The sequence below is a fragment of the Crinia signifera genome, chromosome 2 (genome assembly GCF_055691185.1).
Source record: "Crinia signifera chromosome 2, ASM5569118v1, whole genome shotgun sequence".
In the NCBI taxonomy this organism is placed as follows: Eukaryota; Metazoa; Chordata; class Amphibia; order Anura; family Myobatrachidae; genus Crinia; species Crinia signifera.
Window position 1 is genome coordinate 345348569 of NC_139218.1, and position 20214 is coordinate 345368782.

Genomic DNA, 20214 nt, shown 5'->3' on the forward strand with positions numbered 1-20214 from the left:
GTTCATGGATTTTAACATACATTTGCAATTATGAAATCTCTGCTCTCCTATGTAGCATATGTTTTTGGGAACTAATTTAAAACTATGACAAATGAAGTTCCAAGGCATGGAATATGAAAAATAACCCAAAGATTTATAAAAAACAATTCTGCAGCGAAGAAAACAAAGATGGTAACTCACGTTACACTTTACTTATATTCATACAAATATATGTATTAAACAAATCAAAATAGAAACATTGTATTTATTATTTTTAAGTTTCTTATACAGCGCGCACATATTCCGCAGCGCTTTACAGAGAATATTTTGAACATTCTCGTGACTCCCTGCCCCAGTGGAGCTTACACTATATATTCCCTAACACATGTACACGTACACAATCATTTTAGAGTTAATTTGTTGGAAGCCAGTATATTTTTGGATTTTACAAGTTATAACTACTTTTTCACAGCTGTAACAATTGTTGGTGTTGAAATTTTTCTCAGCACATTTTTTTTTAACAAATTTCATCTTTGACTGATGGCCATTTCCAGTATTTCCCATCTCTTGTCGTGGAGTATAGGGTTTGGTTAAAAGATTTTGCAGATATTACACCAATGCAGCCCACCACAGACCTTAAGACAAGGTAGATACAATAGTAGGGTTTAGTGCATATGGTGATATGATGAAGGACTGTAATGTCTGAAATGCATTAGGCTGGTGACACAACCCAGACCCACGGCAATATTTGGACGCAGTGCTTGTGGAGGAAAGTGGAACCAGCACCCTCTCCCTGAATTCATCTTTGAGACCTGTTGCTGATGCTGACTACCTGGTGTTTTAGGAACTTTTACCACAGTCGGTGGTTATATGCCATTTTATCCTGTTTGTAGGTGTCCTGTGAGACTAATAAATTGTTACATCTTTTAAACATATTGCACTTGTTTTGCGAGTTTGTGTCTTGGTGTCCTTGGCCTCACTCAAAAAAATGGGACCAACTTGCACCCATTTCTGGAAACATCAGCCCCTCCTCACAAATGCCTGTCTGTCATTCAAGCAGAGGTGATTACAGACTGGTCCTGCCCCCTGTGCAGTTCACAACTTCATGAGATGGACTGCAGATTATTGATGGGCTCCATAGTGAATGAAGGGGAAATAGACAAGGAGAAGAGAAAGAGTGAAATGGGAAGGTGGGGAAGAGAATAAAACACCACTTTCTCCTTTAATTCTGAGCACCATAGTTCATAAACTAACAAATGACAGTCGCAAAATACTAGTGGCTTAAGGTGAAATAATATAGGTCTTAAGAACTTATAGATTTGCAGTAAACACAATTATTATCTAGTAATGTACAGTCCGTATCTAGAAGGTCCACTACTGTATTACCTGGTTGGTGCAATATGAAAAGAAAACCAGCCATAGTACAGTACTCTGAAACAAAGTTAGACTTTACATTAAAAGAATTAAAACCTGTTTGCATACAAGGAAGAATTTCAAGGGGAAATGTATTCTCTTCAAAATAATGTGAAGGGAAGTAAATTAAAAATGAATAAACCTTTTATTGAAGGCCAAGTACTGTAATGGACTCTTGAAAATATTCCCAATTCAATAAAATGTTATTAGGAATAGTAATAGTTCAGTGATACAGAATTATTAAAAGTGTGAACGCCAACAGACAATTAAACATTGTCTAATGCTCAATAAATCTATTGTGGCCAGTGGTTTTGAAGACCATAATCAATTTCCTGGAATTACATGCACTCTCACAACACTAGCTCTAAAAAGGTGCCCATACATGTTGCGATAAACAGCATACAATGCGACGCACAGTACAAAAAGTATGTGCTGCACATACTTTTTTGTATTGCCCGTGGATCGCATCGCATGCAAATCGCACATGTGCGATCCGCCCGATAACTCATTGTAAGCCATTTATTGCAACATGTATGGGCACCTTTTGCACCAAAAGGAGTGTGGGGGTCCCCAACATTTGGAAATTTCATCCTACAAGTTTGAAAGATTTGCATGTTACTATAGGTAGGATTATTGTACTTAATTAGTACGGAATACTGGTAGCACTGGTTTTAAAAGAGCTCCTCCCTTCCAGTTGTCGGAGATGGTAAATTTACAGAGATGGAAGTTTTATTGAAGCTGGGATGTTGCCCATAGAAACCAGTCTGATTCTATTTCTTATTTAGCACCTTCTAGAACAGTGGTTCCCAACCCTGGTCCTCAAGTACCCCCAACAGTTCATGTTTTGCAGGTCTCCACACTGAGGGGCAGATTTATTAAGCTCGGTGAAGTGATAAATTGTCTGTTTTTTATCACCGGCCAATCAGCTCCTACCTGTGAAGTTACAGGCTTGGTTTGAAAAATGACAAGTAGGAGCTGATTGGCCGGTGATAAAAAAAAAAAAACAGACACTTTATCACTCCACAGAGCTTAATAAATCTGCCCCAGAATCACAGGTGACATAATTAGCTCCACCTGTGGATCTTTTCAAATGTGCCTGAATAATGAGTGCACCTGCCGGGTGACCTAGAAAACATGCACTGTTGGGGGTACTTGAGGATCAGGGTTGGGAACCACTGCTCTAGAAGATAAGATCAAATTGGTTTGGTTGCCATGGGCAACATCAGCTCTTCAATAGAACTTTTAGTAAATTAACACCTGAGAGTCCCATATTTCTAACAGTCCAAAAGATACACTGATTATTAGAGAGAAGAGAAAAACACCATGCAAGCAAGAATTACCTGCCTGGAAAAAAAAAAAAAAAAAACAGAAACAAAGTGCTGTAAAAGGTGCCCATACATCAGCCTGCGCAATTCCATGACAAGTCAGAAGCCCCTACAACAGTTAAGGGGTTTTATACATAGGCTGTGTTTTAGTGTAACTGGATTCACTGTTCACTTACATCTGAAACCCACTGTGCCTTGTCAGTTATACAGCAGTCCCTGCACCATATTCCTGTATAAGTGTGAATTAGTACAGTAGTTTTTCTTATCGAACTGTGACACCAGTGGCTCTTGCTCTGATTCTTTGTGTGTAGGTTATACAGCTCCCTGTATTGCCCTTACAGAGTCCACTAAGGTCTCAAAGTCCCACAGCGATGGTACTGCTCCTGAACTGAACAGCTTGTAAAGACTTTTTTTCAGGATCACACTGGGCTGTGTGACTGTTGCTCCCTGGAGGCTCCTAAATTGTTAGCTGTGGAGGAGCAAGCCCTCTGTGACCTGGAATGGGCTGTTTCATTATCCTTGGCCATGAGGGAGCTAGCTTCTCAGCTTGCTGTCTGCCACACCCACCTCATTCTATTCTATATGGGGGACCTTTCCAGTTTTCCCCATATATTTTTAGTGGACTCCTATAGTTTTGTTTTCTAATTTACACATTAATAAAATAGTTCATTGCAGTGGGAGATCACGTGTACGTGTGTGTGTAAATTAGGGAAACAATTCATCTGGTCCGATGAACACAGTTTCTAAGAGATTATACCAAATTCAACAAATTAACACAATTCTCGGTACTTGTATACTTTCACGGCTCCCATCGCATGCCATTTGTAGTGGCATGCAATGCGATTTTTCCGGGTTTTTTACGCATTTGTTGTAAAAATCGCTTGCCATGCGATTTTGATCACAAATGCATCCAAATTAGTAGCAAACATGTTAAATGCACCCCAAATGTCTTTTTTCACACTGTACCACCCCCACTATCAACGCCAACCCGAAGCGTGGCGAGCGGCGGCGGTACACATACTACGACCTTTTCATACCCCCATTATCCACATCGGCGTGAAGTTGAGAATAGAAAGTGTGGCGAGCGCAGCGGATACCTGTGAAGGTATCCGCGTGCGCTCGCCCCCCTTCAGGCTCGCCACACTTTCTATTCTCAACTCCACGCCGACGTGGATAGTGGGGGTATGAAAAGGTCGTAGGACGCGTACCGCTGCGCTCGCCATGCTTCGGGTTGGCGTTCATAGTGGGGGTGCTACAGTAACAAATGCCCTTTGGGGTGCATTTAACATGATTTTAAAAACACATGTCAATGAGTTCTGTGCAAAATGGCATCGCATCACATGCGATTTTTTCATATACGATGCCCATTGTGGGAGCCATGATACTACATAAGTACCCAATTCTCTTTATCTAAGGATTCACCGTGACCTGCATAACCGCAAGAAACACAGAAGGATAACAGCAGGATATAGCTCAAAGCTGGAGCAATTACAAGAAAATTTGTTTGAAGTCCAATTGTTCAACACAACGGAATCCCAAAGACCAACAAAGGAAGCCTAAGTGCTTAAAGTACCATACAAAATATTGTCATAATAAGTATCCAAATTCCTTTATTTAGTCATCAAACAGGCAAGCCTTTTGTCACTTATCATCTACATCATGATATCAAGAGCAATTGCACTTACAGATGTGTCCACATACATCTTGGTTTTACTGCCATAAATAAACGTACTACTACTATTGCGCCATGTATGGCACATCTTGGACTCTGCAAAAGTCCACCTCTATTCTATTACATTAGAATGTACCCACCCATCACATTTGGAAAAACAGCTAAGCCGTGTTTTACATGTTGTGACAAATTGAGGAAAAAAAAAGCCAAGATGTATGTGGACACATCTGTACATGTGTGCATACAAAATATACCATGAATGTTTCTCTGCAGTCAATTGCAGAGATTATGATAACCGGATGTCAATTGTAGGAACCTTCAGTTTCTCAGTTATATCCCATTTACACCAAGGAATAACCCAGGTTGGACCCAGGTCCGCGTTGGTGTAAAAGGCGCCAACCCAGGTCCAGTAACATTGGTCTCCTACCCATGTCCTGACCAGGGTTGAACACTGGTTGGACCTGGGTCGTAGGCGGTGTAAATGGTCCCAACCCAGGTTGGGACATCCAGGTAGTGCTGAAAGGATACCAGAAGTGCTGGATGCCTTTCCACAGTGCGCTGCAGTGGCAAAAGACAGCAGCCAGGAAGGATATGAGCAGTGCACACAGAATTCATAATTGGATGCAGTATCATTTATATATATATATTTTTTGGGGGGGGCAGCACATGGGAGATTCGGTCTGCTGCTGCAGGGGAAGGGGCTGGGGGGAGCACATGGATGATGCTGCACTTTTATACCGCTATGTGTGCTTGAGCACTGAATAAAACTTTTTGAAAAATATTTTACAAAGTAAACAAACCAACATTTTTCAATGCTAACTTGTCAGGTCTTTTAATTTTTATTTAAAATATTTGAGGGAAGGTTGGATGGCAGTTTATTGGTCCTAAAATGGACATTTTTAATGTCATCCATAGGGAAAAGCAGGGCAGACCCAGGTTCAGTGTAAACGGTGCAGACTTGGGTCCGACCTGGGTCACAGTGCTGTGTAAATGGGGTATGAAGCTGGGTCCAACCCTTGAAACTCATGTGTTCAAAGATCAGGGTCCGACCAGGGATTTTGGTGTAAAAGGGGTATAAGTGTAAAACTTTTCACATAATTATATCTTCCTTTACACATGTGCACCATGTATATCTGCAATTACAGAACCAATGATTGCACAACTGGCTATGGTTATGTGAAAGAGTTTACAGTTCTGCAGGCTTATCAGAAGGACTGGCAGCTGAATGTTGGTAGGTGTAAGCTTGCTCATCTTTAGAGCAACCAAAGCTGTTGGGAGCAGGGATACTCATTGTATCCAGTCATAGTCCAAAATTAACCTCATCCCCAAAAGATAGGTCCTCCAAAATACTGTGATTCAGAGACCACCTGCTAGAAATGCCAGGTGAGGTGCCTAAGGAACATGAATGGTTGTCGTCCTACAAAGAATATTTACATGGGTATTTAGGTATGCTCTTAAGTAGAAGGAAGAGGAGCCCATGCATCATACCAACTGAGAGAAAATTATCCAAAACAATAGTCCAGAAGAGATGGTGACATTAGCAATGTGCTTCTGAGGATACTAGTCTGATGAAGTAGCAAGATTGTCCTGAATGTCTCACACATAGTAAAGGGCCTTTTGCATAATACTTAATTATGTTAGTAGATATGGTCTACATCATTATTCTTCTTCACATTCCGTTGAAATTGCTCATGCCAGTTTGGCTCTGGATATTGAGGCTATGATGAGACCTGATTTTAATGTAGTAAAATGCAATTTGACACTTCTACACAATTTCGACGATCGGGATGATAAATTGTGTGAAAAGCGTCAAACCGTATGTCATTTATCTACAGTTCTAATACGATGATTCGTATCCACAGATAGTCTGTGCTTCAGTATGGACTCATTGTACCGTGGAGGCAGAATGGGATCCCATGCAAAAAGAAGCTAAAAGAAAGATGGCGAGGAGATCAGATTATATTAAAATGTAACTTAAAACACCAAAGCTCCAACTTGCATAATAAAAATGGGTACTTGTGTAGTTTCACGGCGCCACCGTGCGCACAGTGAAACTTTGCAGTCTGCCAGACTCTGTGTTTACTGTGCGCGTGCCGTTCTAGCTGTTCTCAGCGCAGCGCGTGGCTGCTTTCCTTATGTAAGCTACGTTATCAGCGTAGCGCCGGGCAGCAGCAGCGCATGCTGCCTAGCGCTGACAGGTCACTGTGGTACTTGTAGTTCCACAGTGAAATAGGCAGTCCTGCGCACTGCTGACAACCCGGCAATTTAGACGCTAAAGCGTCTAAATCCAGACTCCCTGCAAATCGCTGAGATGGGGGCATCTAAATTTAGTAGGGTCCAGGGGTACACTATTAAACCTGTTCACAATGATACTAGTCGACGTAGCAGCTGTCGACCTTGTTAATTCCACTATCCACGCCAACCCGAAGCGTGGCGAGCGCAGCGAGCCCACGAGGGGTGGCGGTACGCGTCCTACGACCTTTTCATACCCCCACTATCCACTTCGGCGTGGAGTTGTTTTTATAAAGTGTGGCCAGCGCAGCGAGCCACCGAGCTCGAAGCGTGGATACCTTCACAGGTATCCGCATCCGCTCGCCACACTTTATAAAATTAAATCCACGCCGACGTGGATAGTGGGGGTATGAAAAGGTCGTAGGACGCATACCGCCGCCGCTCGCCACGCTTCGGCGTGGATAGTGGAATTAACAAGGTCGACAGCTGTTACGCTTTAGCGTCTAAATTTAGATGCCCCCATCTTAGTGGTTTGCAGGGAGTCTGGATTTAGACACTTTAGCGTCTAAATTGCGGTGCGCAGGACTGCCTATTTCACTGTGGAACTACATGTTCCACAGTGACCTGTCAGCGCTGGGCAACGTGCGCTGCTGCTGCCCAGCGCTACGCTGATAACGTAGCTTACATAAGGAAAGCAGCCACGCGCTGCACTGAGAACAGCTAGAGCGGCACGCGCACAGTTAAACAGAGCGTCTGGCAGGCTGCCAAGTTTCAGACACAGACTGTGCGCGCGGTGGCGCCGTGAAACTACACAAGTACCTAAAAATGTTTAAGTGTAATAAATTTGACATTTAAATTCATTAACACATTTGCCAAGACAAACAAAACCAAAATGAAAACAGTGAACCGTTGGGGTCTTTACATAAAGTTTTAAATAAGGAATAGCACATAAAATCCAGAATATTTCATATCCATAATGTATGTGCAAGTTATTCTTATGGTGATAAAGTAGCGATTACAGGTATAACAACCTAAAGCCACCGCTTGCAAATTTGCCATGAGCACAAACTCATGAAAGGTTATCTATGAAAATGACTTAACTTCCCTTAAATTAAAGAGAAGGTGGAGCAAGAAACCACAGACTAATTATTTGTGTGTAATTTGAGGTTAGAGATACATTTATCAGTTCTGTATTTACACAATATCCTAACCACAACACACATTTACAGACCAAGCAGATGGCAAACAGGAAAAAAAAAAAAAAAAAGTAAAAATAAAATCTAAGCACTCCTGAAAGTTGGTGATCCTTCCCTTTAAAGATATACAGTATTTCCTTGGCTAGCAAACTAATTTCAGTCAAACAATAGAAGTAACAAAATGATATTTGTATACATGAAATGAGTAGTTTCATTAACACCCTAGGTTTAGAAAAATGGAGCAGAGCTTAATTTTTATACTAAAAAGTTTATACAAATGAAAAATTTGATTTAAAAAGAAAAAATTAAATAGTCTATTTTTTTTTTTTTTTTTTAAAAAGCACTTAATATAAAATATTTAGTTGTGCGGTATTACCTATGTTACAGTTTTGCAGGCTTTTTGTAGTAATAAAACCCAAAATTAAAATGCATTAAAAAAATTAAAACAAAAAAAATTGTGCAAATTTGCTGTTCTACAATTCATTTCAGTAGAGGAGAGGCAAAGTAGTTGCCTTGTCGTGTAACATTGGTAGCCGATTTACTTTTGCTTCCAAACCTGAAACAGACAGAAAAAAAAAGTCAATTTAGCAAAGCACCCAAGGAAGAAAGTCGAGACATATTTTAGAACAGGGATTACTCACTTTGGTGTGTTCTTGCCAAGAGTAGAGCGAACTTTCTGGGAGAGTGAGCTGGAGGAAGGAGTTTTGGTAATTTGCTGCTCAGGAGTGGTCAGAGGTCCTAACATGCTAACTGGAATAAGAATACAGAATTTGCTATAGTATGTTACAGTATGTCTATGGTGCAGCCATACATAGTTAAAAATAAATATACATACAGTCAGGTTTCAAAAGCACTTCTCTATTAGCAAATTGGCACAATAGTGTGAACCCTATTCTTACAAAACCTAGTCAAACGTACTGATAAATATTTGCATTTTGGAATAAAATAAAATTTCCATTGATAAACTTAATATTTACAAAGACTCAAGAATAAAAATCATAGTACCATATAAAACAATTTGGTTGTAAACATGTACTGCAACGATGAAATTCTGTTAAAGTATGACGAATATGAATAAATATATTGCACTTGTATAGTGTCTTATTGGATGAAAGTCTGAGTGCCAGCTAGCAACAAATTATGTAGATAGAGAGATATCTCATATATATATATATATATATATATATATATATATATATATATATATATATATATATATATATATATATATATATATATATATATTACACACACACAAAATGGTATATATCTATCTCCCCCACAAGGCGGTTTTGAAACTTCATAAATACGATACACACCCTATATAAAATTACTGCGGCAGTAAAGACAGTATAAAATGTTTATTGCTGCCACACAATTCCCACCATGCGGAGTTTGTATATTCTCCCCGTGCTTGCGTGGGTTTCCTCCGGGTACTCCGGTTTTCTCCCACAATCCAAAAATATACTGGTAGGTTAACTGGCTCCCAACAATATTAACCATACAATTAATGTGTGTACGTGTACATAAAGTGGGGAATATAGAGATTGTAATCTCTACCAGGGCAGGGACTGATGTGAATGTTCAAATATTCTCTATAAAGCGCTGTGAAATATGTGCAATATTTAAAACACTAAATAAAAAAGAAACCATGCTAAACGCAGCATCTCTCCTCTATAGGAATTGTGTTTTGTGCGTCGATGACCACAAGATGGTACCCAACAAAGCATATAAAGTGTTGCTCTGTTGGTTGCTCACAGCTGCCTGTGCTGACATTGTTGTGTCGTTCATCATTTTGATGGGCTGGAAAACATTCTTCTATTACAGAGTCTTTTTATATACAAACCAGGGGTGAGGGATACCAACTCTTTAACAATAAGACTATAGTATCTAAATATTGAACCCACTTTGATATACACTAGTTTAACGTATAGGAGTATGTTCGACCATCAGGGACCACTCTGGAGGACGATCCTGTCAGCCCTGCTGCACGGAAGTTCCTTGTGTCTGCAGCACTTATGAACTACCTATAGTTGGGGAGGAGCGCTGTTGTCTCATTATTATTAGACTGCTTTTACACAATTTGTTTATATCCTGTAAATCCATGGAACAGACATTCAGTTTTGAGATTTAAGAAGGCACAGCCTCTGCCGCAGATTCACAAATACACCTTTACATGTCTACGGGTCTGACTTTATATGCAAGTTAAACGTGTTCATATATTTTGGTTGTCCATGAAAGCTGATGTGGGTCCGTGAAGCCCTTAAATAGAACCCTGAAGTAAAGTAGGAAATATCGGATTACCATAAGGTGATGAGGATGCAGAGAAACTGAAAGATACCTTTATGTGCATGCGTGATTGAAACTTAATGTAAAGGTTGGGCAAATTAATCCATTGGAAGCTGGAAATGAATGCCTAGTATGGACATGTGAATAGAACATATCACCAATGAAACTGCTGAATCACAACCAACATACTTCTATACGTTAAACTAGTGGATATCAAAGTGGTTTGAATATGTAGATACTATGGTGCCTTATTGTTAAAGAGCTGTTTCCCTCACCCCTGTTGTGACCAATTATACCTCAACGAGGTTCTGGATGGACACCGAGAGGTTAACTAGCCGCTGTCAGACCTAGGTTGGAACATATATTTTTTATATTTCAGTTTATATATACAAAGTCTACTAAATACCATAAAATAAATAGGTCTTATTAACATACATCCCTAAAGTGCTTTACCCATCCAATACTACCCATGTTTTTTTATTTGCAGAACAGGTTTCTTTTATCTGTGCAAGTTAATCTAAGCTTCAGAACAAAAAGTATTCCCTCAAAACACAATCATAATGTTGAGGATTGTTGCCATAAGCATCCCACCCTAATCTTTCCCAACACTTCAGAGAAATGGGTCATAAAGCGTACCTTTAACATCAGGTGTCTGAGGAGTGTTAAAAACATTTGAATTTTCAATGATGTGAGATGGGTCCATGTTTTCCACCATCATGAACTGGTTCCAGAAGTCTCCTGGTAGCGACATTAGTCGTTCCACCACCTTATTTACATATGCAAAAACAGCTGATTACATATCAGTTTGTTAAACCTTCAGATTGGGAGTTAACTTCTGTAAAGATTACCTGTGCCTGTCGCTTTGTATCTTGTAGCATGGTCATGGGGTCAGGATCTGGGACTGCATGACCGACCAGAGTTGGACCGAACACCCTTGCCAGGTTTGTCACATTCATCTTACAGTCTGGACTCTCCGCCACTCTGCGGAACATATAGAATTATTGAAAAATCTCTAATACCCATTTCCTATTGCACAAATAACCAGAGTCTGACCAGGGTTGACGTGCGGTGTGAAAGGGCCTTCTAAAAATACCCGGGTCCAGCAACCCGGCATTCTGACCTGGGTTAAAAGGTTGCTGTGCAGTGTGAATGGGTGACCTGGGTTGAGCGATCCGGGTACTGTTCACACTATAGGTCGGAGGCAGCGTCAGCTACAAGCACAGTAAGTCCTGCTTTTTACCAGGTCACTATAGAGGACCTTACAATTGCAAATGCCAGACCAGTATCCTAATACCAGGTGCAACATGAAAAAGGTATAATACAGATAAAAAAAAAAAAAAAAGATATATACTAACCTTTGAAGGTGGATCATTAAGAAAGCGAGTGTATCTCTGTTTGCAGCTGGAAGCTCATCAACAGCTTGAAAAACAGCAGCAATGCTGTTACCTTCATCTGGTATTTCTGGCAATGAAATCAGACTTTAATATACTTCATTTCTAAAGACTGGAATTAAATAAAACTGCCTCACTGCAATAGCAGTAAATAGCACTCCTGAATTTGCTTTGGTGGACAACTCTACAATTCTCAGCGAGTAGCAGGGGTGGTGGCGCCGCCCCCAATCTGCATACACTGACATAAAAAGTCCGACAGTCAGATTTTAATATGAGAAACTTAAGTCCATCAGATATCAGTGTATGTCAAGCATAATGATAATTACCAATTGTATTGCAGCAATACAGAGTTTCAATATTACTTTAGGGCCAATAAAATGGACCTTGTATGCCCAGCATTAGAATAAATTAAAATGGAAACCCCTTCAGAACTCACTCACCGGCTGCTACCATAAAGGCTTTATTGAGACGGAAGGTGAGCAGTGGTTCCTTCAAGTTTCGCAAAAAGTCCTTGAGAAATCCACAAACAGCATGAATGTCATCAACTTTACTAAGTAAGGGAACACTCTTCCCTCTTAAAAATTTTTCCTTCAGATCTTTCACTGTACGATCACAGCCTGAAATCCTGTATAATCCAGTCTGAGTGGTGAGGAGAAAAACAAATCACATTACAAACATCAAAAGAATATCTCCACATCTCAGAACATATACATTCCACAAATACTGCACATTGACATCCATATCCACCCAGCCAGAACCAATCTATACAAGTCTGTCAAAACAGTACTCAGCAACCTTAAGCATGGGATTTGCTGATTTCTAGTTACATCCATTCACAGGGAATGTATTGCTGAACGATTTGGTTTATCAGCAATTAACAAACCGCATGGAGTGTAGAAAGACAAATCATATGCCTTTATCACGTCAGCTATCCGTGAAACAGTTTATAATCCTTCCTTTAGTTCAGCTGGTAGAATCTGGGTACTTGTTTCTTAGCACGGCGCCCACGATATTAAGTTGTATGGCATTGCATGCCATATGCCCGCATGCGATGAGATTTTAAATTGTATAAGCCCCTATACGATTTTTTTATTGTATAAGCACCCTAACGGGTGCTTACAATGTTAAATGCCACCCCCACTCAACGCCAACCCGAAGCATGGCGAGCTCAGCGTATTACTTTGCATGTATTCCGCGTCTGCTCGCCACGCTTCGGGCTTTATCTAAATTCAACTCCACGCTGATGTGGATAGTGGGGGTATGCAAAGGTCGGAGAACGCGTACCGCCACCCCTCGCGGGATCGCTTGCCACGCTTCGGGTTGGCGTTGATAGTGGGGGTGCTTTTAACATTGTAAGCACCCATTACGGTGCTTATACAATTATCTTATAGTGGGCCCATTTAACATTGAAAACACCCATTAGGGTGCTTATACAATATTAAATCGTATACCATTGTATATGGCATACTATTCGATGGTATACAATTTAAAATTGTATAACATTGGCTGCCATCGCATACCATTGTATGCCTTATGGTATGCGATGGGCTCCGTGCTAGGAAACAAGTACCAGAATCTGTATTATATCATTACATTCCTCCATAATCTGACGCAATAAGAAGTTACAGCTGTACACAAGTATAATCATGAGAACCACCATACACCCCCCACCCCCCCCCCCCCCCCTTAAATTTTAACCAAAACAAGGGGAGAGGGAATAAGCTTCTTACCTCATGAAGGCCTCTTTGTTCAATTTCACTGACACAGTAGACCACTACAGGGGGTATCATTGGTGGTGAGGTTGATTGAACGAAATCAGCAAGGGTACCCTAAAAGATAAAATAAATTAATAAATACACACACACACACGGGGCCTAGCAATCACAACAAACTAACTCACCTTAACATTTAAATAATCAATAAATAAATAATGGGGTTTTAGTTAATGAATTGATCAATGCATTTAAGCTTGCAGCCCATCGCCAAGGGACTCCATTTCACTGCAAGTCCTACGTATAGGACTTGCAGTGAAATGGGGTCCCTTGGCGATGGGCTGCAAGCTTAAATGCATTGATCAATTCATTAACTAAAACCCCATTATTTATTTATTGATTATTTGAATGTTAAGGTGAGTTAGTTTGTTGTAGTGAGTGCTGGGCCCCCTGTGTTTGTATTTACTAGAGTGTGTGGTCGGTCACAGGCCACCGCACCCCACCCTGGGATATGGGTGCTGTTTGCACCCCATTCCTAGGAATGGCAAGTGTGTTGGTACTTCTGTAATATAATATTAAAAAGGGAATTTTTGTAAGAACTTACCGTTCGAATCCCTTTCTCTGATATGGTCCTGGTGACACAGCTCAACATTGGGATGTAGGAGGGTTCGCAGGAGCCAGGCACCTATCCTAAAGCTTTTGGAGGGTAGGCTCCTCCCTTCTGCATCCCAGATTCCTCAGTTCAATCTTTCAAAGCCACTGGAATACATTAACTCAGTACAAACGCCTGCACATATTATATGCACAATTTAAAAAAAATAACAACTTTTCAACCATATATAAACATGAAACATCATGAACACTGGCATACTTACTGAGCGTAAGGGAGGGATCGCTGTGTCACCAGGACCATATCAGAGAAAGGGATTCGAATGGTAAGTTCTTACAAAAATCCCTTTTTCACTTTCAATGGTCCTGGTGACAGCTCAACATTGGGACGTTCCAGAGCCGGTCCTTTGGGTGGGTTCTCATCACTGCTCGCCCGAATGATGCGTCCTCTGACGCAAACTCATAGAACCTATAGAATTTGGCAAAGGTATGAACAGATGACCAAGTGGCGGCCCTGCAAACCTGCTCAGCTGTGGCCCCATGTCGAACCGCCCAAGAGGTAACGACCGACCTGGTGGTATGCGCATTAATCCTGGCCGGCACAGGCCTACCAACCTTAGTATAAGCAAAGGCAATGACAGGACGCAACCACCTAGCAATAGTCTGCTTAGAGGCAGGCCAACAAATCTTGTGCACATCATACAAGACTAGCAAAGTATCAGTCTTCCTGACACCCTTCACCCTGTCCACATAAATGCGCAAGGCGCGCACAACATCCAAATTCCTCAATTTGTCCCTTTTTCTTGAACCTTCTGGGGGTTGGAACACAGGCAGAACTATCTCCTGATTCAGATGAAAAGCAGAGACTACTTTTGGTAAAAATTGGGGTACTGTTCGAAGAACAGCCCTGTCATCATGAAATATAAGGAAAGGAGACTTATAAGGAAAGGAGACTTGCATGACAATGCTCCCAACTCCGATACTCTCTTTGCTGACGCAACCGCCAACAAAAATACAAGCTTCCATGTAAGAAACTGAAGGTCAGCCGACCTCAACGGCTCAAAAGGCACCTTTTGAAGACACTCCAGAACCAGCGATAAATACCATGGAGCCACTGGTTGTTTGTAGGGAGGTTTCAATCGAGAAACCCCTTGCAGGAAAGTTTGCACCTCCGGTAACAATGCTATCCTTTTCTGGAAATAAATCGACAAGGCCAAAATCTGTACCTTGAGTGACTGAAGGCTTAACCCAGACGAGAAGCCATCCTGCAAAAACTCCAGCAATTTAGAAAGTCGAAATCGCGATGTGTGTGACTTCTGCTTTTCACACCACCTAATATAGGTCTTCCAGACCCTATAATAGTTTGCCAAAGACACTGACTTCCTAGCTTTCACCATGGTGTTAACCACAGCCTCCGAGAACCCCTTATTCTTCAAGATGGCGGTCTCAATAGCCAAGCCGTCAAATTTAGCAGAGCTGAATCCAGGTGTAAGAACGGCCCTTGGCTTAACAGGTCTGACCTCAGAGGTAGACGCCACGAGTCCACAGACAATCTCTGAAGTATCGAGTACCAGGACCTCCTTGGCCAATCTGGTGCCAGTAGAATCACCAGAATTCCTTGGGACTGGACTCTTTTCAATACCCTTGCCAGCATTGGAAGCGGCGGGAAGACATAAAGCAGATTCCCCTCCCAGGGAATAGTCATTGCATCCACTGCTTCGGCTCGTTCTGGCATAGAACCTGGGCACCTGATGATTGAACCTTGATGCCATCAGGTCCACCTCCGGAGTTCCCCACTTCAATGTAATCTGAAGAAATACCTGTGGGTTCAGGCTCCATCCCCTTTCCAGCAGCTCCTCCCTGCTCAGGAAATCATCCTCGATATTCTCCACCCCTGGGATGAATATCGCTGTCAACGCTGGAACATTCAGCTCCGCCCACAAGAAAATCCGGGAAACCTTCCACATGGCCAGCTTGCTGCTTGTGCCGCCCTGGTGATTCAGGTATGCCACAGCCTTGGCGTTGTCGGTCTGAATCCTCAAAGGAAGGCCCTGCAATCTTTCTCCTGCCAGAGATATCACTTTCCACACAGCCCACAGTTCCAGGATGTTGATCGGCAAGGCAGACTCCTCCGAGGTCCATAAGCCCTGAAGGCGTAGGTCCAAAACCACCGCCCCCCAGCCCCTGAGACTGGCGTCGGTAGTCACTACCAGCCAGTCCCAGGACTGCAGAGACCGACCCCACTGAAGGGAATCCACCTGCATCCACCATTGCAGAGAAGACCATGTCTCTGGAGACAACACTATGTGCTCTGACTTCATGGTGTGAGTATTTCCTGACCAAGACATCAGAATTTCCCACTGAAACACTCGAGAGTGGAACCTGGCAAACTGTAGCATCTCGAAAGTCGCCACCATTTTCCCCAACAGTTTGAGACACCTCCAAACCGATGGACTCTGAGGCCCCAGGATCTCCTGCACCAAGGTGGCTATGTCCCTGGCCTTTGTTTCTGGCAGAAATACCCGATGTAGATGGGTATCCAGGACAACCCCCAGGAACTGGATTCTCTGTGACGGCACAAGCTGAGACTTTTGTAAGTTTAAAAGCCATCTGCAAAAAAAACGATGGCCTCTGCCAAGTGACTCTGCAACTTCTCCGCCGACTCTGCTTTGAACAGCAGGTCGTCTAAATACGGAATCACTGTGATCCCTTTCAGGTGGAGGGCAGCCGCCATTACAGACATTATTTTGGTGAATACCCTTGGCGCTGTGGCCAGACCGAAGGGCAACGCCTGAAATTTCAAATGCAGGTCTCCTATCGCAAACCTCAAGAGAGCCTCCGCCTCAGCCTCAAGCACATACTCCGCAGCTGCTTTAAGCTTCTCAGCAAGCAGCAACACACATGGATCAGCATGTAAAAATGTACACAGGTCATTAGCCCACACAATCATGGCCTTAGAGACCCAGGCTGATGCTATAAGCGGGTATACAGTGAAGCCTACCCCCTCAAATATTGCCTTGAGGTTACCTTCCAGCTTTTTGTCTACGGGGTCCTTAAATGCTGCCCCCCCCCCCCCGGACAGGTAGCACCGTGGCTTTAGAAAGCCGAGCCACAGAAGCATCCACCACCGGAACTTTTTCCCAGAGGTCTGCATGAGCCTCAGGCATGGGGTATAGACTTAAAAATCTTATGCATCTGCAGCCTTTTATCGGGCATTTTCCAAGCCCCTTCCAATAGATCCTGTAAACCTTCATCCGCAGGGAAGGTAACAGTCTCCTTACGCTGCCGTTTAAAAACACCCTTTGCAGGAGTTTTATCCTCCACAGGCAAATTCAAAGCCTGCTTAACAGCAGTAATCAAGTCCTCTACCCCTGAGGCTGAGGACTCTTCAGAATCATCACCCTGATCCCAGGGGATGTCTGTGTACTCTCCCTCCTCATCAGCAACAAGCAATGGCACTGAATAAGACCTTTTAGGGGTCCCCACAGTGTCACCATCAAATTTGTCTAACAAATCATTAAACCTGCTGATCCCTTTTGCAGTATTCTGCCTGGGTCAGAGCAAAGGAGCCAGAGGACTGCTGAGATGATGAACTAGGTCTCGGGGAAGCTACCAACACATCACTCTGCCTGTCCAGCAATTGCACTAAGGCATTCACAGACCTGCCCAGGGCACTGGCCCACGCAGGCTCCGATTGCTCTACCCTCTGGGGTTCACTCCCCATGGGTCTCACAGCAGCGCAAGTAATACACAAGCCCCCCTTGGCCATCTGCTCAGGGGCAAATTTCAGTGTACAAACACTGCAAGCGCTCAATGCATTAAGGGCTCCCTCCCCCAAAGCCACAGACTGTTGCTCAGACATGATGTTCTACAAATAACACAATCACAGCGCACACTGTACAGGCGTTTTATACAGAGCCAACGTACTCAGTCACTTATCTGTCTGAAGCCTTCAGAAGTGGGGAAACGATGCCCAGGAAATCCAATCACTCTGTCAGCCAGCTCAGCTGCAAGCTTTCCGAATGGCGCCAAAACAGGGTCCGTGGCTTTTGGCGCCAACCACCCCCAGACAGCCGCTCCCATTGCAGGATCTCCAAGTTCCAGTGTCTCCCCCTCTGCTGGGGATCACTTGGAACATGCCTGTAACACTGCTGTCCTCTCATATAGGAGCTCAGTGTAAGCTCCGCAGAAAATGGCCGCCGCCATCACGGAGCACCTGTCCCCCATGATCACCACCTAGCGTGAAGCTGGTTTCAGAGCGCTCCGGAGCCAAGGCAGCTTCTTAATAGAAGCTGTAAGCGCTGCACAGGGAGACCAGACAGCGTCTCCCCTGTGCACAGTGAACTGACAGGACGCGCTTCTGTCAGCTCCTGCTGCGCTGTCAGTGTGAGGATTCAGTGAGAATCCTCACACTGTGCCTACCTAGCTAGTGTAAAAGTTAATAAAATAAAAAACTCCTAACCAACTCTAATCCTTTAGAATAGCACCCACTCCAGTGGGCACCTAACACGAACTGAGGAATCTGGGATGCAGAAGGGAGGAGCCTACCCTCCAAAAGCATTAGGATAGGTGCCTGGCTCCTGCGGACCCTCCTACATCCCAATGTTGAGCTGTGTCACCAGGACCATTAAAAGATATAGATATATAGATACACACATACATATACACACACACACACACACACACACACACACCACAACCTAATGAATTGTAGCAGTCCCTTGATGTTACATTGCACAACTGTCTTTGCACAACTGTCTTAAAACAGCATCTTATGAGGCAAAGCATTGAACTTTAAAACTATGAATGTATGGTCGTGGTTGCCCGACCGATAACCACCCGAATCCTACCAAAAGCCCTGAAGACAACGCTGACAAGAAACACCAAAACCTGCTGCTAGCCAAATCATTTCCAAAAATCAACTGGGCTAAAGATAGATGGCTACAGTAAATTAGTGGTGAGCATTGAAAATGAATAAGGAGTTATCATAGGACATGTGACTAGACGTGTGTGGTGCCCTGAAACACTTGAGCGCCTGCCTAGACTACATTTTGGAAAATATTGCATTTGAACAAACACATACCAGACAGAGTCCCTACAGATTGACACAGAACACAAAATTAGGCCAACTAGACGCCACAGAACATAATAGGGGTATTTTCTTCCATCAAGACACTGCCTTAATAGACACACAAAAACCAAAGCCCCCTATTAGACTGCAGTCGGGTGCAGTATTAAGACCAAATCGTGCAGTTTACATTATCGTGCTTTATTGCACTTAAAATGTTATTAATCTTACTGAGCTTTTAAAACCATAGGACCGGTTAAACAATATATCCTGGGGAGAAAAGAATGTTGTACCTCTCCAATACGGACAGGAGTGTTCACTGAAGTAGGGATGCATGGAAGAGGGCAACGCTCACGACACTCTGGATGGGCCACAACACGGCAATCGCGACACTTCAAAGAAAGTTTCCCAAATTTGATCCTTTTACCACAAGGAACACATGACTCTGGTTTTATCACCTGAGAATGGAAGTGAGAAACACTAAAGTGAGAAGCGGAAATTAAATAAAACGAAGACATTTTTGCTGGGTTAAGAACTTACCGTTTTTGACACAAAATCGTGAATTCTCCTGCCCTGATTTTGTGGAGTTCTGCAGTTATCGGTCTCATGGTGATCATTAAATTGTCTGCTCATCAAACTGGAGTCACTATTCCAGGGCTGCAATTGAGCTGTAGACAATGGAGTAAAGATATTAAAATTGATCACAAATCACTGATCTACGTTTAGTGTTAAATATCTACCACCAGTAAAAGCATTCTTACTTCGGCTACGTGTGTAATAGGGTACAGTCTCAATAGTCGATACAGCTTCTATAACTCCTCCATTGTTGGGGACAGTCACGGTTGTTTTTGTTACTATGGATTCATTCGCCTAAAATACAAAGGTTTCAGAAAACGAGACAAAGGCAGTATTCTAATAGCCACGAAAACAAGGTTTTGCAATAAAAATGGCTTTAACCCCTTCCCGACATTTGACGTACATTTACGTCATGGTCGGGATGTACTTCCCGACACAGGACGTAAATGTACGTCATGACTTTAAACTGTCACCGCGTCTATAGACGCGGTGACAGAGGGACGATGTCTGCTGTCCCCGACAGCAGACATCTTCCCTCATTGCCCAGGGAATGCCCCCCCCCTCCGCGATCGCTGCGATTGGCTGTTCAAACGTGAACAGCCAAAAGCAGCGTTTACTGTGTTAAGTGTATAATTTTGACTCTGCTGCCCCCTAGTGTCCAAAAAAATAAATAAAAGGAGTTTAAAATAATGATTAAAACATAAAGTAGACATATGATCTTTGTTAGTTATGAACTATTTTGAGTGGTATGA

At 42.7% G+C, this 20214-nt stretch overlaps 1 protein-coding gene across 3 annotated transcripts in view; it reads right to left on the reverse strand.

Moving 5' to 3' along the window:
• Positions 1-7535: 7535 nt before the first annotated feature.
• RACGAP1 (Rac GTPase activating protein 1) overlaps positions 7536-20214 on the reverse strand; it is a 32868-nt gene continuing 20189 nt past the window's right edge. For all 3 annotated transcript variants that reach the window (XM_083169645.1, XM_083169644.1, XM_083169643.1), the window contains exons 8-17: positions 19648-19756; positions 19427-19554; positions 19180-19344; positions 13228-13326; positions 11938-12136; positions 11462-11567; positions 10955-11087; positions 10743-10872; positions 8459-8567; positions 7536-8373 (exon numbers count right to left, since the gene is read on the reverse strand). In XM_083169645.1, the coding sequence (XP_083025771.1) occupies positions 8298-8373; positions 8459-8567; positions 10743-10872; positions 10955-11087; positions 11462-11567; positions 11938-12136; positions 13228-13326; positions 19180-19344; positions 19427-19554; positions 19648-19756 (1254 nt within the window). In that variant the 3' untranslated portion in view covers positions 7536-8297. The remainder of the gene's footprint in view (positions 8374-8458; positions 8568-10742; positions 10873-10954; positions 11088-11461; positions 11568-11937; positions 12137-13227; positions 13327-19179; positions 19345-19426; positions 19555-19647; positions 19757-20214) is intronic.